General features: G+C 36.5%; 1 protein-coding gene across 1 annotated transcript in view; it reads right to left on the bottom strand.

Annotated features, from left to right (window-relative positions):
• HEATR1 (HEAT repeat containing 1) overlaps window positions 1-17097 on the bottom strand; it is a 59240-nt gene that overhangs the window by 17057 nt on the left and 25086 nt on the right. Inside the window, exons 20-29 of the mRNA XM_043964592.1 lie at window positions 16637-16829; window positions 15446-15615; window positions 14144-14302; window positions 12273-12515; window positions 11310-11441; window positions 8956-9059; window positions 7629-7772; window positions 6415-6539; window positions 6205-6326; window positions 2572-2700 (exon numbers count right to left, since the gene is read on the bottom strand). Of these exons, the coding sequence (XP_043820527.1) occupies window positions 2572-2700; window positions 6205-6326; window positions 6415-6539; window positions 7629-7772; window positions 8956-9059; window positions 11310-11441; window positions 12273-12515; window positions 14144-14302; window positions 15446-15615; window positions 16637-16829 (1521 nt within the window). The remainder of the gene's footprint in view (window positions 1-2571; window positions 2701-6204; window positions 6327-6414; window positions 6540-7628; window positions 7773-8955; window positions 9060-11309; window positions 11442-12272; window positions 12516-14143; window positions 14303-15445; window positions 15616-16636; window positions 16830-17097) is intronic.

Raw genomic sequence — 17097 nt, 5'->3', positions numbered from 1 at the left:
GTGGCAAGGCATTGCCTGAGGACACAAGAAGTACAAGTTATGCGTCGTCTATCAAGAACTCTACAATTTATATTAAAAATACACAGAAAGGAAAGATAACAAACATTTAAAATGAAATGGAATGAGCCCTGAACTTGCAGTCAGGAGAAGCATGACTTCAAACAGTTACTAGATACAGGACCATAGACAGGCAGATCATTTAATTTAAAACTCTGGGTTGTTTTCTATGTAAAATGTGGATAATAACTGAACCAACCCCTTTCACAGTACCATCTATCTGTCCAAAACAGATTCTCTCCCATTCTTTCCCTTCTATTTCTGTTGAAGGTATTATCATCGGGGGCAGCTAGGTGGCGCAATGGATAAAGCACCAGCCCTGGATTCAGGAGGACCTGAGTTCAAATCTGACCTCAGACACTTGATACTTACTAGATGTGTGACTCTGGGCAAGTCACTTGAACCCAACTACCTTGCCAAAAAAAAAAAAATACTACCATCAGTTACCCAGATTCACAACTTTAGAGTCACCCACAATTCTCCCCTCCCTCACTGCTCTCAACCAATGAACCGATAAGACCAGTTGCTTCTATCTCCATAATATAATTTGTATACATTCTCTTATCCCTACAAACCACAATCACCCAAGATCAGGACCTCCTCATTTCTTGACAAGACTACTGCAAAAGATTCCTCTAATTTCCTTGCCTCCAGTCAGTCCCCTCTCTAAAATACCCTTCACAAAGCTACAAAACTGATATACACAAAATAAAGGTCTGAACATATTACTCACCTGCTCAAAAAGAGTCAAGTTAAAAAAAAAAGGTAGCCATTAGGTAGCACAGGATAGAGCACTGGCCTTGGAGTCAGGAGGATCTGAGTTCAAATCTGACCTCAGACACTTACTAGCTGTGTGATCACAGACAAGTCACTTAACCCTGATGGATGGATGGATGGGAAAGAGGAAGGGAGGTCGGTCAAGTGGATACCTTTTACCTTTAGGATAAAGTATAACTACCTGTTTGGCTTTTAAAGGTCTTCACAGAAAGAGGACTGTATCTTACTACATATTAATAACATTGGTTAGCATTAATTACAGCACTTTATATATGTAATCTTACTGTATTCTCAAAACAACCCTGTGAAGTAAGTACTATTATCACCACTTTACACATGAAAAAATTAAAGCCAAGTGCAATTAAGTGACTTGTCCACGGCATGGAGCTAGTATCTAAAATAGGATTTGAACTCAGATCTTCCTAAAAACCCTATGTTCTATCCCCTACATGACTAAGTATTACCCCGCTTCGTCATCCTAGGTTCCCCCCAAACTGGACTGCTTACCGTTATCAGTATGCAATATTCCATCTCCCACCTCTTTGGCTCCATTCGGGTTGTCCCCCATTCCTGGTATGTATACTCACCCTTATTTCTGCCTAATAAAATCCATAGTTTACTTTGGAGATCAATTCAAGTGTCACCTGCTGGAGAAACCTATCTTAATTCACTAACTTGCTAGCATTCTTCTGTCAGAAATTACTTTGTATATATTTTGCCTTTAATTTTCTATATACATGCTGGTTCCCCCTTCAATAGCATGTAGCCTCCTGGAGAGCAGAGACTGTTTATTGTCCTCCTATCCCAGAGTTTAGCAAAACATCAGACACACTGTACGTACCTAATAAATGCTTACTAAGTTGCTGCTAGCACATGTATTTCTACTTTTTCTACAAGAACACTATAAGATACTTTTCAACAGTTTGCATATCCACAGCATTTTGCTGATCTACCAGTTTAAAAATCCTGCCAAAAAAGAAAGTAATTTCCATGTAGCATGATTTATTCTTTTTTTTTTTTTTTTTGGTAAGGCAATTGGGGTTAAGTGACTTACCTTTGGGTCACCTAGCTATTAAGTGTCTGGGGCCAAATTTGAACTCAGGTCCTCCTGAATCCAGGTCTGGTGCTTTATCCACTGTGCCACCTAGCTGCCCATTCTTTTTTTTTTTTTTTTTTTGGCGGGGCAATGGAGGTTAAGTGACTTGCCCAGGGTCACACAGCTAGTAAGTGTCAAGTGTCTGAGGTTGGATTTGAACTCAGGTACTCCTGAATCCAGGGCCAGTGCTTTATCCACTACACCACCTAGCCGCCCCCCACGATTTATTCTTGATGAAGCTATGTTGGCATTTTGTAACTACTACTTGCTTTTCTAGACATATACGATTTCTTTTTTTTATTTTTGGGCAGGGCAATGAGGATTAAGTGACTTGCCCAGGGTCACACAGCTGGTAAGTGTCAAGTGTCTGAGGCTGGATATGAACTCAGGTCCTCCTGAATCCAGGGCCGGCGCTTTATCCACTGTGCCACCTAGCTGCCCCTGACATATACTATTTCTTTAAGGCTTCACCAGTGAGTATTTCCTCAACCCATATAGACTGAAACTAATCTTAGCCTTCCTTAGACATTAAATGACACAAATAGTTTTATTAGCCTAAAGGTTTGCTTGTATCTTTTCCTAACCTGAGTTTTTTGTGTTATACCTTTAAAGGAAATGATAATGCTATGGAGATAACATACCTGGATAAGAGCAGGAATGACCATTTTCACTGTCTTGTTGATAACTTGAAAACTGTAAGTGTCATCAAGGCGCATAACATTGGCTCCCATGAATGTAAAAATGGGCATAATGTTGTGTAAAACTTTATCCTGAAAGGAAACAGACCATCAGAACAGTCACCTTTAAAAATCTTAAACTATGAAATACATTCAAATACTTCAAGACAAGTCACTACCATGATGCAGTCTCTCTATTCAAAAACCTCATTAAGAAAAAAACATTTAAATGGTCTATTCAGGTACCTCTAACTAATGCCATTTGTAATTAATACTCACTATCTTAAGTCATTACTCATGGGTTGAAAAGGGATCAGCTATTCAAAGTAATTTATACTTTTTTTTTTTGGTGAGGCAATTGGGGAAAGTGACTTACCTAGGGTCACACAGCTAGTAAGTGTTAAGTATCTGAGGCCGGATTTGAACTCAGGTCCTCCTGACTCCAGGGCCAGTGCTCTATCCACTGCGCCACCTAGCTGCCCCATAATTTATACTTTAACTATTCAACATAAAATAACTTAAACCAGTGTGTTTATGAGATTTGGTGTGAATAGTTAACTTTTGGCTTTCACAAAAAGAATATAGGCAGTTACTAAGAGAAAAATACCCTGAACACCCTGGTATGATGCCAAATTGAAGACTGAAACTAAGATTCGAGCCAAATTCAATGTGAGCTAATGAGCTACAGCTGTAGAGGGGTATGGGTACTCAGGTCACAGTCTCAGAAAAGGGGAGAGGTTTGGAGCTTATATAGCTACAGGAGAGGAAGATGGATGGGATGTGCAATGTACATCCCATTACCATGCATCCTCCCCCTCTTCCCACCTGCCACTAATCCAAAAGTTAAACATCAGCAAGAAAAGCAAACGGTTTGTACCTTAGGCACTTACTCATTTTAAGCTTGTTCCACAACATATTTACAATCAGTAGCTGGTCACTACTTTGAATAACAAGTTAGACTTTTGATAAAGAAAATGTATAGTTATGAAGCTATGGGTGTATACACAAGAGACCCACACCTACATCTGAAGCAAAGCACACAATCTGAACTTCAGATTAAGGCACATGACCAAAACCTCCTACTGTTTTCTGGCAGTATACCTAAAATGTAATCTGGCACCTTTTTTGGAGACATAATGAGCCCTTTTTTTTGTTTTTTTTTAGTGAGGCAATTGGGGTTAAGTGACTTGCCCAGGATCACACAGCTACTAAGTGTTAAGTGTCTGAGGCCGGATTTGAACCCAGGTACTCCTGACTCCAGGACCGGTGCTCTATCCACTGTGCCACCTAGCTGCCCCATAATGAGCCCTTTTTAAAGTTTCAATCTGTAACCTTAAATTACAAAGCTAACATCACAATCACATATATGCACTGATAATAAACAAAATGCCTACATTTCCCTTGCTGCTGATTTTCTAACCACAAATGATATACATGAATAAAATCTACATTTGTATTTCCTTCCAGTTGGGGAAGGAAATAAACATTGAGACAGCACTAGTATGTGCAGGCGCTGTGCTAATAAGTGTTGCCCCAGGTCACAAAATTAGTAACTGTCTAAGGCCTAATTTGAACTCAGGCCTTCCTAACTCCAGGCTCACCGTTGTATAAGTTGCACCTCTAGAAGTTCCTCATTTAAACCTTTATTCACTTATCTATAGAACTACAAAATACCTTTGCATGTGAAAAATAAATTTAGCCCAGCATTTTCCAAATGGAATATATTTTTATCTTATTATAGTCTCCCATGTACAAAATTTATAATTAAACATATACAAGGAATGTGCTCAAAAAGTTTTTACTGATAGGGATGCATGATCAAAAAAAGTCTGGAGAATACTATACTTCATATAACATATAACTTCACTAGCCCTAAAAAGTTTCCATGAACTTGTTAAGGGCTAAAATTCTAGCTAAACTGTCTAAAATATCTAATGAGTGGTTGCCAATAAATTATAAGCTTTAGCAAGAGTTAGACTTTTAAGCATTTATTAAGGAGAATAAGAATTTGGTAAAGAGAGAGAAAGGCCTAGATTCCTATCTATTAAAGGGAGAGCATATTTCTAGCCCCGCTCTCCACCAGAGTCCTCAGGAAAAAAGAGTGAGACTGAGCACCAGTCTCTTCCTTCCTCCTCCCACTAGCCCGTGTCACTTCCTGACGCCAAAGAAAAGACTCCTGGTCTTGCCCTCAAAGACCTTCGCTTCATGGGCGAAACTCTTCTACAGTAAGTCTCCAGCAGGTGGCGTCATTCCAATCGTTACAAACTCCTTATTCACATCATGCCAAACAATGGGGTCCCATGGAACTAAGTTTGGGAAATGGGTACCTAGCAGACATTACTGGAAAAAAAGGCTATTTAAGAAAAATACAGTTCACTCTTTGATAAAGGCCTATTAATTTAAGTTAAATGCATAATATTTTTGTAAACAAAATTACATTGCAGAATATATGTCACTAAAATGAATGAATTCAGTAGAAAGCTTTACTTTTTCATTTACTTGTTGAAAAAGCCAGTTAGATGTATATTTTTAAAAGCATATTATAAATATACACATGGACGTAACTCATCAAACCAAATGGGTTTTGTCTCCCTCAGCTATAAAAGTGGTCAAAGTAATGCTAGCTTGTTTCTCAGGGCTTCTGTAAAGAGACTAAGTATATCACATGATATACATAAACTAAAATTCTGCAAAAACCGGTCCTCTTTTTAGAATTTAGGCTATTTGCTGTAGAAATACTTTAATAAATAGGAAAGTAATGATTCTGTTGCAAAGCCATAAGAAAGCTTACACTATTCCTAAAATATAATATGAAACAAGATACTGATCTAACCAAATCACTAAGTACCTATATTACCAAAGAACACTTTTTTCCCTTCTTTTTTTGTTTTTGTTTTTTGGGTGGGGCAATGAGGGTTAAGTGACTTGCCCATGGTCACACAGCTAGTTAGTGTCAAGTGTCTGAGGCCGTATTTGAACTCAGGTCCTCCTGAATCCAGGGCTGGTGCTCTATCCACTGTGCCACCTAGCTGCCCCCAAAGAACACATTTATATTATTTGAATGTAAACTTCTCAAGAGCAGAAGCTATACGTCACTTTTGTATTTGTAATCTCAGCACCCAGAACTATGTCTGCCTGGGATAAAAGGCACCTAAATGCTTCATTATGTAAAAAACTATCAAATTACCCTCAAATCAAAACTGCCCTTGAGCTAAAATAATTCCAGCTATAAGATGTCACGCTAGCTATAAGATTAAAAGGATATCTACTTTCCCCATAATATTTCTGTATTTCAGTTATCTTAGAATTTTTGTGGAAATTCTTCACAGTAGAGAGTATGAGGTGGTAGTAGTAGGGGAGAGAGGGCTGGACTTGCAACCTGGGTCTGACACACATTCATGGGATCATGTCCAACAGTCAACCTCTCTGAGTCTCTTGCCTCAATTACAAATGAGCAAAGCATTTTTTTGGGGGGGCCGGGCAATGGGGGTTAAGTGACTTGCCCAGGGTCACACAGTGAGCAAAGCATTTTAAAAATTGTAAAGTACTATGTAGATGAGTTATTATTACGGGGAAAAAAATTTAAAAATCACTTACAGGAAATATTCCAGCAACAGCACCCAAAAGCAAGAGGGCATGGTGATGTGTTTGAGGCATCTCTGAAACCCGCACACACTGAACTAACAATTCTACATTGAACTTTTCTTCATCAAGAATACCTAGAGATAGAGGAGATAAAAGCTTTAAATGGACCGACAGGCAGATGTGTCCTCAGAGTAGATCCCACCCTTAAAATGCTGTACATACCTTTAGGGATCTTAGAACCATCAGGGGACAGCTTTTGGCAGATATTGAGCAGACAGCTAAGAATCAGTTGTTTGGTATATTCCAGATTTCCCTGCTCTGGTAGTGGTGGCAAAGTTTCAAGACACCTTCAGATTTTAGTCCAGGTGATGATGAGGAATAAAAAAGTTGTACAATTTTTGTTGTCAACGTCCATGAAAAGTCATAAATCATAACATAAATAATACATAAATGCGGGGCAGCTAGGTGGCGCAGTGGATAGAGCACCGGCCCTGGAGTCAGGAGTACCCGAGTTCAAATCCGGCCTCAGACACTTAACACTTATTAGCTGTGTGACCCTGGGCAAGTCACTTAACCCCAACTGCCTCACTTAAAAAAAAATACATAAATGACTAAAATAACAAATTTAGCACTTTTAACATAATGCCAAGTTTACTATAATCTTCTCTAAATTCTTCCAAGGTGTTTAATGGCAAATTAACTACTCTTATCACACTGCAAAGAAAATGAGAATCTCCATCTATCTAGCTCTGTAGAGGGAAACATGGGAGGTGCATTGTGTTGATACTCATGATTCATTTAAGTTTTAAAAACTATCCATTCAAGATCCTATATTGGGGGCAGCTAAGTGGCGTAGTGGATAAAGCACCAGCCCTGGATTCAGGAGGACCTGAGTTCAAATCTGACCTCAGACACTTGACATGTACCCTTAAGTGACCCTGGGCAACTCACTTAACTCTCGCTGCCCCACAAAAGAAAGAAAAAATCCTATATCTAGGAGAATATAAACAGTAATAACTATACCTGTCTCTCATACCCAACGTCCACCCAAACTTTTATATTCAGGCAATAAAGCCTAAAGAACTGACTAGCACATGCTCTAGGTTCATCCAATAGAATGCCCAATGGAAAGCAGAATGGATAATGTTCAACGGCCATTCACTTTATCCAAAACTAAAGTAAATTTGAACTTTCTAAGGATTCTTTGCCAAGGACTTCCCAACATCACCCATTTGGATACATTCTTTTTGTTTTCCAATTATTTTATCTGTACAAACAGTCACTTCTGGTAGCAAAACAAAGTGAAGCCTCATATCATGTTTGGAGGCAAGTAAGAACAAGAGAATAATGACAATTCTCAGGCAGGTAAAAGTTAGAATTCTGCTCTCTAAAGGACTACAAATAACTAATTAAAAGCCATTTAAAGAATGATTTACCTGGAGAGCAAATTAAAAAGACATGGCACTAATAACTGTGGATTTTTGAGTTTCTTTTTGTGTTGTAGTAATTCTAAGATGAGGGTTACTCTCTGCCAGTAAGCATTTCCAACATCTTGTACAGGTTCTGTATCTTGTAGTTTTCTGCAATGAGAGTAAAACATTATTCTTAGGAGAAAAAAAAGAAGATAAGCAAACATGTAAATACCAGATAAAAATTGACCAGAAAAAGCCCCAGATATCTAGAATAAGAGAAACTTTTTAGTGAGGGAAAATGGTTGCATGAAATATCTGGTTGATTACACATATACTTATATATGAAAGAGACAATAAGAATAAAAAAAAAAAGATAACACCTAGGGGCAGCTAGGTGGCACAGTGGATAAAGCACCGGCCCCAGATTCAGGAGAACCTGAGTTCAAATCCGGCCTCAGACACTTGACACTTACTAGCTGTGTGACCCTGGGCAAGTCACTTAACCCCCATTGTCCTGCCCCCCCCCAAAAGATAACACCTATATGAAAAATTGCTCCAAATGAGAAGAGGAAAAGAAATTAAAATATTTCTGAGGAACTGATGATAAAAGACAGTTCCAGTAAATTACAGGGGTTGTATAAAAACAAACACATTAATACAATGCTGTTAGAAATGCCAACCTTTCTGGAAAGAAATTTGGAAGTACATGAGAAACTTATCTGAACTTAAATTTGATACCCTTTGACCCAGAATATATCCCAAAGAGGCCAAAGTCAGAAAGGCACATACAAACAAAAATGTTAATAGCAGTTACTTTGTGAAAAAAATATAATTATTGGTGCTATTGACTGGAGAATGACTGAACAACTATAGTGGCATATAATGAATGGAATTATTATCCTACTATGACTATCAACTATGTGAGGAATTTATAGATAAATCAGAGATTTTTAAGAACTTATGCATAGAGAAGTAAACAGAACCAGAATATGTACAATGACTTCAATAAAATAAATGAAAATAATATGAAAGGCAAACAAACTTTGATTAATTAGAATGACTAAGTTAACTTTCTCCTCTTAGTAAAAAAGGCAGGGGTGAGAGTGGAGACTACTGACACTGAATGTGGTATACGCTGCCAGATGCAGTCATTGTATTGGCTGGCTACCTTGTTTTAAGCATTTTTCTTTGTTACCAGAATGGGTTCAATGGTGGAGGGAAGGTATATTGGAAAAAGACTAATGTAAAAACAGAAGTTATCAATAAAACTATAATCACATAGATGAAAAGGCTAGGTAACATACAAAAACTAGAACAAAAGGATTTTTCTTAATGAGTTCACAGTTCTTACTTCTGTTGCATTTTTTGTCTTCTTGTTTGCTGAATTGTACCGAGAGACTTGGCTTTCTCTGGTGGTTCTAGTTCTAATCGTATCTGTTCAGCATCAACAGAAATCTGAAATCATGTTAAAGTAAGAATTACCTGTAATATTTTCACTTCTAGGATAAATAAAGCACAATGAATATACATATTTTAAAAGCCCACAAACAATAGTTACTTTTAATTGCCTTCATCCATTCATTAATTTCAAAATAAGGAAAGCTAATGCTATCAAGTTATTTTGAATTTAAATCAGACTGACTTATGCTTAAAGGAAAATTATTAACTTGTTTAAAGGGATTAAAGCTATACAAAAAGAATGATAAGTACTCAGTTCTTTATCATGGGAATTTCAAACTGTGTACTGGTTAACTCATCTATGGGGGACTTATGAAATAAAGGTAAGAATAAGAGTTTGCAAAATTGCATAGGTAGAGAGAAAATACCACACTGATAGGTTTGAGTTTGATTCATTGAACTACCAGCAACTACCACCTAAGAGCGGGAGGCATATAGTAAGCAATCAAACTTTTGCTAAAGATTTTCTCTGGTGCCAAACCACCTGGCACATGAAGAAAATGTTTTAGACTAATATTACTTTCTGTTTACATGCCTTAAACCAGATTAATTTAAGCCTCATGTTACACATACACACACACAAAGTTGCACGTGCATATACATGCACAAGTTTAACTTATAACACCTGGGTAAATAATAACATATGTACATTTTATGTGTGTGTGTACATGTATGAGACAAAAATACTATAATAAAACTCACTAAAGGCAAAATCATATTTAGACAAAATATATTAACAGGCAAAGATTACCTACCTGCATCATGTTGATGTGGATTCTTTCAGCATAACAGGCAAAATTCATAAGCTAAATGTATACTATTCCTTTTACACTAACATTACTATTATTGATAATAAAATTTAAGCTCACATTTATATAGTGATTTCTTCAATCATTAATGCACTCTTCCCTGGCAAAGTAGTTCCAATATTATAAAATCTTTCAAATACTTCAACACAAAACCCTTATAACAAATATGGTTTCCTTTTGGTGGGGAAGGAAGAAGGGGGAGAGAAGATGGACTTTAATAATAATAAAAAAAGAACAGGAGAAAAGAAAATTAAGTTCCCCATCAGTCTAGCAAATAATCCCAAATCCTTTAGCCTTTTCTTTCATGTTCCTATTACTCTCTCTCTCTTTTTATTTTTTGCACGGGAAAAGGGATAGACATGGCAAGAGGAACTGTCTTTTTATTCTCCCCTAAGAGCTTGAAAACTAAAACTAGACACAGCAATATGAATATTCAATAATACTTCAGGACAATTTCCTGATTTTTTTCCATGTCACATTTCTATCACTTATAAAAAAAGATTAAATAAACTAGAACTTAATTTGTTGACTTGTAGTCAACTTGATTTTATGAATTAGAAATCTTTTTTTTTTTAAATATACACCATGTTTGTTAGTCTCAGGTCCTTCATGTAAGGGAATTCTACAGTATACCAAACAAATGGTCTTCTGTTTTTGCTTAACATCTGTTCAATCCCAAGGAAGGAGTGGGGGAGAAGCTGTCTAGAAGTATTTAGGGCACTGTAAAGGATGAAGTTAATGAAATGAGTATTTATGGACATATTAAGGAAATGAATTTTAAGGAAAAGTTTGGTTCCTTGCAATATTTAACAATATCCCTCTTTCTATAGATATTCCAATCCCAAATACTAGCTTGTACTTGCCCCTAATAAAGCATGGTATCTTTCTGGCATACTCACTCTCTCTCCCATCTGGTTTGTGTTACTTAATTCTATTTCCACATCCACAGCTGATTAACAATTACATTCAATGATCATCTACAGTATCAATGAACACCTTCTCCATTCCATTATTCATTTCATCACATAAGTGACAAGCCTGGCCCTTTCAGTGTCATAGTGGGGAACCCAGGTCAACCGTAAACTACTGATTGCTATTTTTGGCATGCAATAGACTATAGAGTCTATTATGTACTACTTAAGAGAAGTCTGATCCAGACTAAATACTACCAAATGGTTAAACTATAAATGGAAAAAGTATCAGAAACTAATTAGAAAGGCCTACATTTTGTTTCCATAGATAATCAATACATTTCCCTATCTCCTATAATTCTTCGTTTTGTTGCCCCAAAGATTACCATAATAATTACCACAATACAATGAAGACTGAGATTGGGAAGAGGTCCAACCAAAGAAGAGCAAATGAAGAATGCTCAAAAATGTTCTAAACTATGACAATTAATAGTCGGTAATGAGGCTCTAAAAAGGTCATAACTTACTGTTTTAAAAACACTGTTGACAGTCTGGGCACAGAGTGGATTTTTGCAATTCAAAAGTAAATCAAACAGCATTCCCAAAAGCTTCTGTTGAACCTTTTCATCTGATATAGCAGCAAAGAATGGTTTTGTAATCTAAAAATAATAAAAAGAATCACATGAAAGCAAATTCCTAAGAAGGCTTCTTATAGCTTTGTCATATTTTAGAAAAATAACATATGCCCATTCCATGTCTTAAACCTCAACTTGAGTTAAAATCCAATTCTTGCTAATGGCATAACTGCAGCTGACTTGTACTCAACTTGATTTTATGAATCAGAAATCTTTTTTTTTATACATGTTTGTGTCTGTATAGTCTCAGGTCCTTCACATGAGGGAATTCTACAGAATACCAACAATTTAAGGATCTGTAGTTTTTCAGTACAAGCAGTCCTCATTCCACTGACACAAGCTGTAACTCCTCTTCAACTTAACAGCAAGTCGAGAATCAACTTGATGAGAAACTTCACCAAACTGAGCGAGGCTGGTACTTTAACAACACACACACTGTCCCTTACTAGGGCTATACCTGAAGCCTTTCCACCTTGGATGAGCTTGTTGTCAGAGATTTTGCTTCTCTTTTTTTGTTACCCTTTAAGAACTAAGTAATCTCCTTGTTAAGATGAGGCATTAGAGAAGGATTTTAATGGATGGTTATAAAGTTTTTCAAGTTAAATGAAGTCTTAAACTCTGCATATTTCTTTAGAACTTGTCCATCATAGTGATCACTAAATAAGATCCATTCCATATTTTAAAACACTTAACACCATTCAAGAACTCGATTTGTTCATTCAGCCATTTAACCTACAACATATATATTATCCCATTCCTGAAATATGCAAATGCATTGTGCTTCAGTACTAGGAGTGTTATCACTCCTAGGGAAAAGCAAATTCAAAATCTAGAGTCTAATTAGAAAACACCAACCTTTCTAAGTGCAAGGATCTGGAATGTTGGTATCGCTGTGAAGATTTCTTTTGTTGTGTGCACAGCTTTTATGAATATATCTAAACTTCGAGGGTCCTTGTGTAAGAGAGAAGCTGAATGCTCGTTGTACTTCCCAAGGGCAAGGTGCAAAACAATAGCTTCATCCTTCAGTATTGTAGGGGGTTCCTTTAGGATTTTATCCAGTAACTGATCAATCGTGGGCAACAGCTGAGATAGCACCATCTAAAAAGTGGGGAAAAGCTATAACATTAACTGACATATACCTCTACTTGTTATACAAGAACCTTATCAATAATAAGAAAAATGTGATAAGGGAAGCAGCCCAGGAGATCTCAGGGAAGTGATAAGATCTTTTTTTCTCTTTTCTTTTTTTTTTGCTGGGTAATGAGGGTTAAGTGACTTGCCCAGGGTAACACAATAAGTGTCAAGTGTCTGAGCCTGGATTTGAATTCAGGTCCTCCTGAATCCAGGGCCTGTGCTTTATCCACTGTGCCACCTAGCTGCCCCCAGAAGTGATAGGATCTTCAAAAAATAAAGAGCTGAAGAGTATTGGGAATGTTTTGAGAGAACCCGAGAATAAATCTCACTAGGAAGCTTTGAGGTCCTAACTGATCATCTTCTGAAATGTCTGTAAGTGCTTCAGGTGAACAGAGTAATCTCCAGAGCCAAGATGATCCTAATAATCCTGAAGAATAGGGCTGGTTTTTGTTCCTCAGGTTAGGGTTAAGAAGAGGGCATCAGAACGTGTTAAAATTATGCTGTATGCTCTGGTTTAAAAGATGCTAATACACTTTTTCGATTAGCTGAATAAGTGACACTAACTTTTTTGTTATCCATTATTCTCTCAGGATTTAACTATAATTCAAAAACTTCTATTTTATCTAGAAAATATAGAATGCTGTTAATTAAGTTCAAGACAACTGTTAAATTTTAGAAATTTTTATTCAACTAGAGTATTAAGTTAAATTTACTTCTGTCACCAAGTGTACAATTAAAAAATGACATACAGAACACATTAAAACACTATAATTAGATTACTCTTTCTAGATAGAACATTTAATTTGATTTATACTTCATGTGTCTGTTCAAACTTGTAAGATTAAAATAATAGGTAGTAAAAGGGGGTTTTAACCTAATATTAATACCAGTATGTAATTCTCTTCATTGTCTCTGTTATATTTCCTGTTAAAACTATTAGTAAAGGTCATGAAAAAGGTTTTAGAATATAAAACTGATGCTGTAATAGTAATAATAATGTATATTTATAAAATACTTTAAGGTTTGCAAAGCATTTTCTTCATAACATCATGGGCTGGCAGTACAAGTATAATCACCAAAATGAAACTGGGAATTAAAGTTAATTGCCTAGAGTCATACAGCTAGTAAACATTTGAGGTAAGATTCAAACACAAGTATCCAAATTTGACACTCCATCCACTATTATAATCACTTTCAGGAAAATTTGCCATTTCTAACTTAGGAAACTAATTCAGAAGATGTGCAGAACATAATTTTCATAGGAAAATGTTATAAAAACTCGAAAGGAAGTTCTACCATTAGTCACATCTCAGTGTGATTTTAAAACATGAATACACACATACACAGACAGATAGGCATATATACAGGCATACACATATATCTCCAATACACAGGAGTAATATGCTTGTTTAAAACAATCCCTCCTGGCCTCTTCCAAAACAACATTCAAGCTTTCTCTCTCTGCATTCAGTATCCCCTTTCTGTTACCCCTCAAGCTAATTAAAATAAAATTTCCCTTCTACACATCAGTTATCACAATATTTTGCTAACACTAGACTAAAAAAATAGATTTCTCATTAAAATATACACACCTCACTACTGACTTCCTGAAGAATTTTCATTAAGTTCTTTGCAATATAGGATGGACAACTATGTACACAATAGAGCATATGTTTTATGGTTTCAGTCAACTTGTGGTGAGATTTCGGCTTTTTTCCTGGTTGTAGTTCCTCAAATAAACTATTCAAATCCTAGAAGATTAAAAGATAAAACACAAAAATACTTTATGGAGGGTCTTCAAATGGTAGAAGTATTAATGTCTAAAACTGATCAACCAAACAACAATTTAACATTATTTCACTAATAATTTGCCATTTTTTTTGTGTAGTTGGCTCATAGGTGATACTAATGATTGTTTCCCAATTATTTTACCCAGGGGGTAAACTTATCTCATTCAATAACAGTTTAATAATCTCAATAATAAATATTTCAAAAAATTCAAATTTTTTCCATAGATTTTACAGAGTAGCTTTTAATTTTTTTCCCCCAAATGGCTTCTTCTTTTTTTTTTTTTTGGTGAGGCAATTGGGGTTAAGTGACTTGCCCAGGGTCACACAGCTAGTAAGTGTTAAGTGTCTGAGGCCGGATTTGAACTCAGGTACTCCTGACTCCAGGACCGGTGCTCTATCCACTGCGCCACCTAGCTGCCCCCCAAATGGCTTCTTAATAATGCCTTCTGGTGTATCTTCACAACACCCATTTCACTTACCTACCCATTTATTTATTTATTTGCTCACCCATCCATTTATTTATTTCCTTAGCTTGTTCACTCATTTATTTGCTGTGGGCCCATCAGAGTTAAGTGACTTGCCCAGGGTCACACAGCTCACAAGTGTCAAGTGTCTGAAGCCATATTTGAACTCAGGTCCTCCTGACTCCAAGGATGGTGCGCTATCCACCACACCACCTAGCTGCCCCTTGGTGTTTCTTTAAATTTCCAATTATATCTCCCCATTTATTCATGTTAAGAAGAAATTTTTTTTAAATTGTATTTTCTATTATATACATTTCTGTGAAACGACCAAATTTCTCATGAAATAATATGAAAATCACTGGAATAGCTGTTAACTAGCAGGTAAGAGGAACAGATCTGATTTCATATATGTATATAAAATCATTCTCATTCTCTCTCTATTGCTCTCTATCTGCTTATATATTGCCTTTTTTTTTTAGTGAGGCAATTGGGGTTAAGTGACTTACCCAGGGTCACACAGCTAGTAAGTGTTAAGTATCTGAGGCTGGATTTGAAATCAGGTACTCCTGACTCCAGGGTTGGTGCTCTATCCACTGCGCCACCTAGCTGCCCCCTTATACATTGCTAATGGGAAGATTACCTGTGATACATAGGTAGCATCTGAAATAATCTCTTCTTCTTTTTGGACTAGATGTTGTATTACTGGATAAAATGGAGACTCTATTTCCTGTAAGGCCTGGAGGCAGAGAATGGCAGCTCTTCGTACTTCTCTTACAGGACTTCCCAAATTGATAAGTAAACATGTCACCACTGAAGAAAAAAAATAACATCCAAGTTTTTCTACATCAAATTAACTTATAAAACCAAGCAAAAGAGCTCCACTTACTCTGATTTTTTTTTTTGGTGAGGCAATTGGGGTTAAGTGACTTGCTCAGGGTCATACAGCTAGTAAGTGTCAAGTGCCTGAGGCTGGATTTGAACTCAGGTCCTCCTGAATCCAGGGCTGGTGCTTTATCCACTGAGCCACCTAGCTGCCCTGTTCCACTTATTCTGAATAGAAACTTCCAAGGTTATTAGCTCTCTTCAAATAAGTTAGTTCCCAACACAAAGTCATATTTAACAGTGACAATTTATCTTTAGCTGACTTCTTTCCATTTATAAAACTGTTATCCTTTTTTTGGGGGGAGAGGGCGGCAGGCAATGAAGGTTAAGTGACTTGCCCAGGGTCACACAGCTAGTAAGTGTCAAGTGCCTGAGGCTGGATTTGAACTCAAGTATTCCTGAATCCAGGGCTGGTGCTTTATCCACTGTGCCACCTAGCTGCCCCCAAAACTGTTATTCTTTTTAAAATTTTTTTTGGTGAGGCAATTGGGATTAAGTGACTTGCCCAGGATCACACAGCTAGTGTCAAGTGTCTGAGGCTGGATTTGAACTCAGGTTCTCCTGAATCCAAGGCTGATGCTTTATTCACTGTGCCACCCAGCTGCCCCTGTTATTCTTTTTTAAAAGAATTTCCTGACATATTTTGTTTCTTTAATATTATAGCATTATACAGGAAGATTATTTTTCAAAATTTTGAAGGGATTCCCTGTCCCCAACACTCTAGTGGAACCAAAATACTCTCCCTTTTGCCCAGAAAAGGGGGTGGGGAGTGAGAGGGGATTGCTGAAAAACTAAGGCCCAATTGTAGCAGCAGTAAGTATACAAGTGTATTATAAGCATGCATGTATAAATTTGAAACTTTATGAACTCCAATAACAACTACATCTTACACTAAGTAGCGAAGGGGAAAATATATAAACATGGTTAAGAAAAATGATAATTTTAATACCTGGAGAAGATGCTGATGCCAGGCATTTTTTCTTCTGTGCAGCCTGGTCTGATAGCATTGCACGTCCTATGTAAAGAGCTTGAGTCTGTAGTACTGTTTTCACATTATAGTTAAGTGGATTTGAAAAACTATAGTTATAGGTCCATAAAAGTGAAAAGAACTTAAATAAGTCAAAAACATCTTCTAAATGCACCTATCAAAATAGAAGGAAGTTAAGATTAGTTTTCTTCAAATTACTAGCCAACATTCTCAAATACCGTTTTCATTGGAAAATACATGTTAGTAAAAAAAAATCTTTAAAAATGTCTAAATTTGAGCAGAACTGTCATTTCTGAATTATGGAACAAATAAAACTAAAAAAAAAAAAAAAGCTTGGCTAAAATCCTTTTCCTAGAAAATAGATACTGAAATGAGAAATGACTAAAATTGTAGAAGACAATTTAATTGTACTACTTTTGTTT

The sequence above is a fragment of the Dromiciops gliroides genome, chromosome 4 (assembly GCF_019393635.1).
Source record: "Dromiciops gliroides isolate mDroGli1 chromosome 4, mDroGli1.pri, whole genome shotgun sequence".
Classification (NCBI taxonomy): domain Eukaryota; kingdom Metazoa; phylum Chordata; class Mammalia; order Microbiotheria; family Microbiotheriidae; genus Dromiciops; species Dromiciops gliroides.
Note: the sequence above shows the minus strand (reverse complement) of the source record. Positions and strands in the feature narration are given on the sequence as shown.